Source organism: Arachis duranensis, chromosome 8, assembly GCF_000817695.3.
Source record: "Arachis duranensis cultivar V14167 chromosome 8, aradu.V14167.gnm2.J7QH, whole genome shotgun sequence".
NCBI classification, from domain to species: domain Eukaryota; kingdom Viridiplantae; phylum Streptophyta; class Magnoliopsida; order Fabales; family Fabaceae; genus Arachis; species Arachis duranensis.
The window spans coordinates 31,636,092-31,643,585 of record NC_029779.3 but is presented as its reverse complement, the minus strand read 5'-3'; the positions used below and the strand labels follow the sequence as shown (position 1 = coordinate 31,643,585).

At 33.7% G+C, this 7,494-nt stretch overlaps 1 protein-coding gene across 1 annotated transcript; it reads left to right on the top strand.

The window, feature by feature from the left end:
* The first annotated feature begins 2,091 nt into the window (after window positions 1-2,091).
* On the top strand, window positions 2,092-2,490 carry LOC107462131 (uncharacterized). The gene has a single exon (XM_016080697.3). It carries the CDS (start codon window positions 2,232-2,234, stop codon window positions 2,439-2,441), a length of 210 nt encoding a protein of 69 aa, XP_015936183.1. The 5' UTR covers window positions 2,092-2,231; the 3' UTR covers window positions 2,442-2,490.
* Window positions 2,491-7,494: the final 5,004 nt, after the last annotated feature.

Genomic DNA, 7,494 nt, shown 5'->3' with positions numbered 1-7,494 from the left:
GCTCCCCTTATAATATACGACTTGTTCCTTAATTGCAACATATTTTATAGCTGGCATTAACAAATAGGATTCATCATCATCATAATACACGAAAGTTCTTGAATTTTTTTGCAATGAATTTATAGGTTTTTAAAGAAAATAAAGTATTAAGTAACGCGATATACTTATAATCACTCAGGACAAAATATCTAGTGAAATCAGTAATGTTAAGAAGTTAATAATTTTTTAGTCAACATCGACTAACTTTTTAAAAATTATTTTGTTTATTTTAAATTATAAACTATAAACTATTCAATCTAGATTCCAAATTATAAATTTTAAAAAATGTTAGATAATATTTACTAATTAAAAATTAATTTCTTATACTTTATCTTAGTACATTTCTTACAAATTACAAGTTTGCAACACCAAACTTATAGGTCTCTGGTAGAAGAATAAGCGCTCAATATTGCAATTTTTAGGAGTAATAAGTCCGATATTTCATTTTTTAAGGGAGTTATTTGAATTTTTTCCCCTCAAAAATCTATAAATTCATTACAAAATTTTCTCAATAACTTAAATATTTTTTTTAGAAGACTTATAAATCTATCGCACAGTTACTCTATTTTTTTGTGATGTAAATTGTAACCAAATATTATGTCTGAAATATGATGAAAACGACATGTATGTGTTTCAACTGCTTAAAATATAATTTTTGTTCCTACCGATCGCATAAAAGAAAGTTCATATTTTTTGATGTAGAGCCAACAAAATTAAAACACAATAATATGATAGATGGTATTCATTCAAATAATCACTCCACTTATTACTTAAATCTTTGAGAAGAAATATCGGCAGCTAGTTCTGGCATACGCATAGCTATCAAAATATTCAATATTGGAAAATGGAAATGAATTGCCAAGCCAACAAAATGAAACCCCCACATCAAAATAAAAACAGTAATACTCCTCCATAAAATTTTTCATAAGGTTATTTTCATATAGTACTTTTAAATTATTGCTTGCTAGAGAGACATCGAACTGAACGCTGACATGCACATTGGCAAGTTGGGGAAATTTAAAAATAAAAATAAATAAATACATAAAATAAATAAAGATGGAGCTGCTAACTACCACCTACATGGTTGAACCACATACATGAATCATTGACATATCTTAACGGGCAAAGCATGACCCTATTTAATTATTTATGAAAAAGTCTAGGATTCAACAATTTTGTATTTTGTAGTTAGTATTTAATTATCAAAAAAAAAATTAGTAATTTTTTATTATTGAATGTAATTTCACATCATTAAAAATACTATTGATGATTACAAAATATTAAAATTACTGACCCCAGCACTCTTCATTATTTATTGCATCACCTCCACGCGTCCTTATGCTATTCCCCATTCTACCCACAAAAACCCATCAAACCATTACAATTTGCATATTTATTTCAATAACAATGTTATTTGTATGTCAAAGTCAATCATTAAAATATTTATGTATAAATATATATGTAATTTAATTTATTTATAATATATATTTATATTTTAACATATATTTTATACTAAACACTGATTTTAAAAGTTGATTTTAGTGTATACATAATATAGTCGTTATTTCAACTGTATTAAATGTACAACAAAGCCGGTCATTAAAATTAATGATCAAATTATATGTGTATTTATATATAAATATAAATAAAAACTCAAATACAATTAATTTTACGTAAAATTAATAGATAATAGTTATTAGATGACAATTTAATTAAATCTGTAAAATTATCTAACTACTCTTAACTATCAATTTCATTTAAAATTAATTATACTTAAATTTTTACCATCCTAACAAATAATTTTTGCCTATAAATAGTATTTATTTATGAAGAGTGTTAGAGAACAATAAGTTTTGTATTTTGTAACCATTAATTGGCCATCAATAATATTATTAATGGTGTGAGATTACATTTAATAATATAAAATCACTCATTTTTTTTATAATTAAGTGTTGACCAAATTAAAAAAAAAGTGCTGACTCTAGACTTTCTGTTTATTTTATTTATTATTTTTCTTGTAGAATGCATGGATATAAAAGGGGATTGTACTACATTAAAGTTGAAGCAGAGGCACTTGTGAGCAATTTGTGAATAAAAACAGCGACGCACGCAGTTTCCTAGTTGCTACAAACTGATACGAACACGTTATTATTTATATACTTTGAACCAATCAAGCCTTTCTATCTGCGAGGATGGTGTGTTTCTGTTTTCTGGTGGACCAGAGGAAGGAGGTGCGGCGGAGCAAGCCAGCAGCGGGGACGTGCTCGCGGTGCGGTGGAGGAGCCAGCGTGGCTGACATGAAGACGGCCACCAGGTTCTGCTTTGTTCCCTTCTACTGCAAATCTTGGAGGGCCATTGTCTGCACTTTCTGCGGTGCTGTTCTTCGTTCTTATCATCACTGATGACCATCTTTCTCATCAAAACTACAAACACATACATACATACATACATGTATACATACACTTTTATACCTAGCTAGTTTAATTTCTGATTTCTGATCTTGAAGTGTATTTGCCTACGCTTTTCATGCTTAGCATTCTTAGCTTGTTCTTATATTTTCTTCAAGAGATTGTAATAACACCAGCACCTAGAAATTACAACTGTACTTTTATGTTTTTTTTTAATTAATAGTTAAAAATGGTTACATAATTTAACATTTTGAATTAAATTTATATATAATAATTTTTAACTATCAACTCAGATAAAAAAAAAAGGATTATGTTAGATAACTAATGATTTTTTTAAACAACATGAATAATTACTAATAAAATAAAAATATATTACACTTTTAAATTATTTACCTAAATCATTATTCACATTATTTAATATTTTCATTATCTACCTACACTTTTTCAAAAGAGAACACACACTAATTGTGACCTTATTTTTTCTTTAGTTTAGGCTGTTGATTATTTTCTATAATTTTAACCAATGGACATATTTTTGAATTTTCACGTGGCTCTCAGTTTAGAATATATAATTTCTTCTTTTTCTCTCTATTCATTTTATGAGTTAGTTATCATGTATGTTAAAAGGATGTATATTATGATTATTTTTGTGAAAATTTCTTACATTTTTATTTTTTTAAATATATTGAAACTTTAATTTTTTTTATTTTATTAATAACCGTAATATATGCCTTTAAATTTATTGAGTATACTTAATTAATTAAAGATTTAGCTAAATATATCTTAAACATTAATGTTAATAAGTGTATAATAATTAAAATTTTAATATATTAAAATATATAAAAAATAATTTTTCAATTTTAGTCAAATATGTTTAGAACTTTAGATACGTTAAAAATATGCACTTAAAATATAAATGAACATGACCATTAATGATGATGTTGAAATAAGGGTGGACGGTGGATAATGAAGGGGCAACTAGCGGGTGAAGAGGTGAAGTAGTCAAGTTGGGGCGGGGCACCGGTGGCTGGCATCTTCAACAACTGGGGGTACAGTACGGTGTATTAAACTATTAATTGATTACAGAGTTATTACAATTTACAAGCTATATAGCGTTGGTCGTTGCAAATATAAATATCGTACAGCTGCTTCTTTTCTCCAATATATACATTAAAAATAAATTAAATAATATATATTTATATATAAATATTAAATAATTAATTTTAGTAATTAATTTTATATATAAATAATATTTTTGATAGTAAAATTATTGTAGTAAAATATTTGTACATATATAATGCATTTTGTTCACTTATATTCTGTATTTAATAAGTAAAATTTTATAGGGATCATTGAGATTTACTTATTTTTTAATTTGGTTTTTAAAATTTTAATTTTATTATAATAATCTCTTATATCTAATTTCTAACACTATAATAGATTTTCAATTCTTTTTACTGTTGATGTGATTATTATTTGATGTGACTATTATTTATTATTTTATTATATTAGAGTATTTTAATGACTAATTGATGTGATAATATTATAGAAAGAGTTTTAAATGTATCGAAAATATTAGTATTCTAGTTGTTTTAACCGTTGATTTTAATTAATATATATTATATATTTTTATAATTCAGATCAACGGTTAAAATAATTAGAACACTAGTGTTTTCAGTACACTTGAAATTTTTTAATATTATAATGTTTAGATTACAAAAACTTGAGTCAACACCAAAAAAAAAAAATTTAAACCACTATAATATCTAGAACTATAATATCTTTTTATCATGGACCATCCTGAAGGCCCCAACCTATGAAGTATCAAGATCGGGAGCGAGGATAACAATTTGGGTCTTAATGCCATTCTAGGTGACTTTGACGACCTTCCGGACATCCTCACAAGGTCTTTGTTCTTCTTCTTTAGAGAGGCGGCCTCTTGCCGGGCAACCTCGGCCGACCTCGCGGCCTCGGCAAGCTTCCCATCCAGTTCTTTAGCCTTAGCCTCAGCAGCCTTGCGCAGTGTTCAAGTCCTTAGAGAGGGAGAGATTGCGTTCCACCAACTTGTCAATCTCCGTAGCATCTTCCTGCGCCTTCTTCTCTTTCTCGTCAAGCTAGGTTTTTAGGGACTCTTCCTAGGCTTTCAAGTTGGTAATATCCTTCTAAGAAACCTGAAGTTTTCCCTCCAAAACTTGACATTGGGCCAGGACGGGCTCCACTTTCCTAGCGATAGATGCAGCTCGGAGGAGACTGCGGTATGTCTACCTCACCTGGGCGGCAAGGTCCTCCTCCCGAAATAATTCCTCTATACCCGGAAGAAGCTGGGAGTCGATGAAGTGTCCAGCAAGTCCCTTTCGCTTTTTGGGGTTGGTCACAATGATCAGGTCACGATCGTCCTCGGGCCCTCCTTCCTCTTCATGAATCGTCTCATCGGCGGCAGGGTCCACCGGAGGATTCTTGTGTGGGGCATCGGTGGAGGGCTGTGACTCCCCCTGCTCACTGACAACGGCCTTGTCATTTCCCTCTTCGACGACAGCAGCAGGACCCCCCGAGTGGGTCGCCGAGGAGTCGTCTTCACTGTCATCAGCAGAAAGGAAGTGGGACATCAACTCCGTCATGGTAGTCTTTTCATCAGCCATAGAAACTGCAGGGGATAACACACAAGTAAAGAAGTCAGGAAACCAGGAATTCAAAACGACGGCAAAATTAACCAAGGAAGTGGAAGAAAGATAGCTTATCAACGTGGGCCTGACCAATACCCCGATCCCCCATCACCATATGAGGGTTAAAATTTCTAGTGCCAAAGATCGACAACAAAATGTCGGCTATTCGGCGGTCCTTTTCACTCAACCTCTCATAAGTTACCTTTATCATATAATCAAAATCAGCCCCAAAACTCCAATAGGTCGGGATTCGTCTTTTCCCTTCCAAGGTCAGCCAAAAGGGATGATGGCTCTGAACTGGCCTAAGTGCCTAACTTTAAAGAAAGTGCTTTTAAAGCTGTGAAAAGAGTCCTCGAAAAGTTCGAAGATATTGCGGCCCTAAACGGCTCGAAAAGAAATATATCCCTTCTTCGTCTTACCCTCCCGAGAGGGGTTCATTAGCAAGAAGAGATAGAGGAACACGTTGATGGAGGCCGGAAGCTCCAAATACTCGCACAACATCTCAAAACAGCGGATGGCGGCCCAGCTGTTCGAGTGATGTTGAGACGGAGCAACGTCACAGCGGTTTAATAAAGACATGACGAAAGGAGAAAAGGAAAGTCGAACGCCTAACGAGGTGAACGTAAGCTTGTACACCCACAGCCAGTCGGTCACTCGGGGGGTCGCCATGTTCTTATGATAGACATGCTCTCGTTCGTCTGGGATAAAAACTTGATAATTCGCTTCTTTTGGCCCCCACTCTTCTCGGGTTACCCGGGAATCCGTGTCCTTGACATTCAAGGTGATCTAGATGTAGCGATCAATAACGTTTGGTGTCGGCGATGGCTGAGCCATACCTACAGTGGAGGCACCACTTAAATTTAACTCGAGAGATTGGAAACACGGAGGAAGATGAAAAAACGAAACTGCATCCTACTGCTCCAACTATTCTATGTCATTTGCACTAATCTGAAGACTACTCCAAAAAGCAAACTCCTAATGGTACCTCCCTATGAACTATCTAATCGATGTTATGTCAATCTATCTAGTGTAAATCAAAACAAGGAACTTCACGCATTGATCAATAAAAAAGCAAAAACGACAGACATAAAGAAAAAGGATAAATGCTTACGAAGAGAAATGCAGCAGAATTGGTAAAAGAGAAGCAAATGGAAGGTGCAAATGGGAGGAGTGAAGCAAATCTTGCACCAAATCGCGAACAGAGACGTAGATAAGGAAAGGGTGCAGAGTGGCAAAAAGAAATTAGCAAGGAAGGAATGTAGGAGATAAAAGCAAAGGGATACATAATGATAACTGTCAAAAGGAGCGCAAAAAGGCAAGGGCATAATGGCCTTTTCTCTTGGTTTTCAAATCTGTCATATAGAGCATTAAATGCTCTCAGTACAGAAACCCAAGCGATATCTCAAGCCACGAGAGGAGCAACTCATGCGCATAGAAGACGCGGACCCAACCAGTGGGCTCCCGATCTGTAAAAGATTCGACCAAGGCGAGCGCGAGTAGCTCGAACGCGCCAACTATGAGGTTTTGGTCTCACGGTCGACGTGTTGGGGGAATTGTTCCGGCCCAGCCCATTAAGAATCCGGGTCCAGCCACAGATCACCGACCCGCCGACTTGGTCCGCTCAACATTCGGGCGACCCGCATAATACCTCCCATTCTCCCGGGAACCTGGATAGCTAACGGAAGCTTCCAAAACGATGGGTCTGATCATAAACGGCCCACACGGGTACGAAATATAGAGGAGGAGGGACCTACCCCTCCCTAGAGGTACGTCATCCTTTCTAACCCTAATTAGCCACTTTTTTGTACGGATCCTAACTTGAGCATCAGAGTCTAACAAATGGCCTCACCTGCCGTCTAGTTAACGTCACAACTTGACTCCATCGTCCCAACTCACACTCAGGTCATGACTCCTTTACGTCTTTACTCCAGCAACAATCCAACCTGATTCTCCAAATATACGAGTGGAGGAACATTTACCATTATAATAAAATTAAAAGCTCAAAGACCAAATTAAATAATTTAATCCCACTAACATTACCGTAACTAAGGGAAATTAACAAAATTAAAAATTAATTTATTTTATTTAATATTTATTTATCATATAATATATTAAATAAAATAATAAATTTTGACATTTTTCGGCTAAAATTTTTTGTTTTCAATTACTTTTCGTAATTTAACACGTACATTGATGATTGAATTATGAATACGCTCTCTGTGACAGGAAAAGAAAAACTATGGATAGGCTTTCTTTCACTTGTATAGTTTTATTTCCTTTTTAAAATGTTTAATTCTCGTATGCCGAGTTAGCTATAGGATTTTTTTATTTAAATTAAATAAATATAAAATTTACAAAAATATATAAAATATAGAATATTTAGT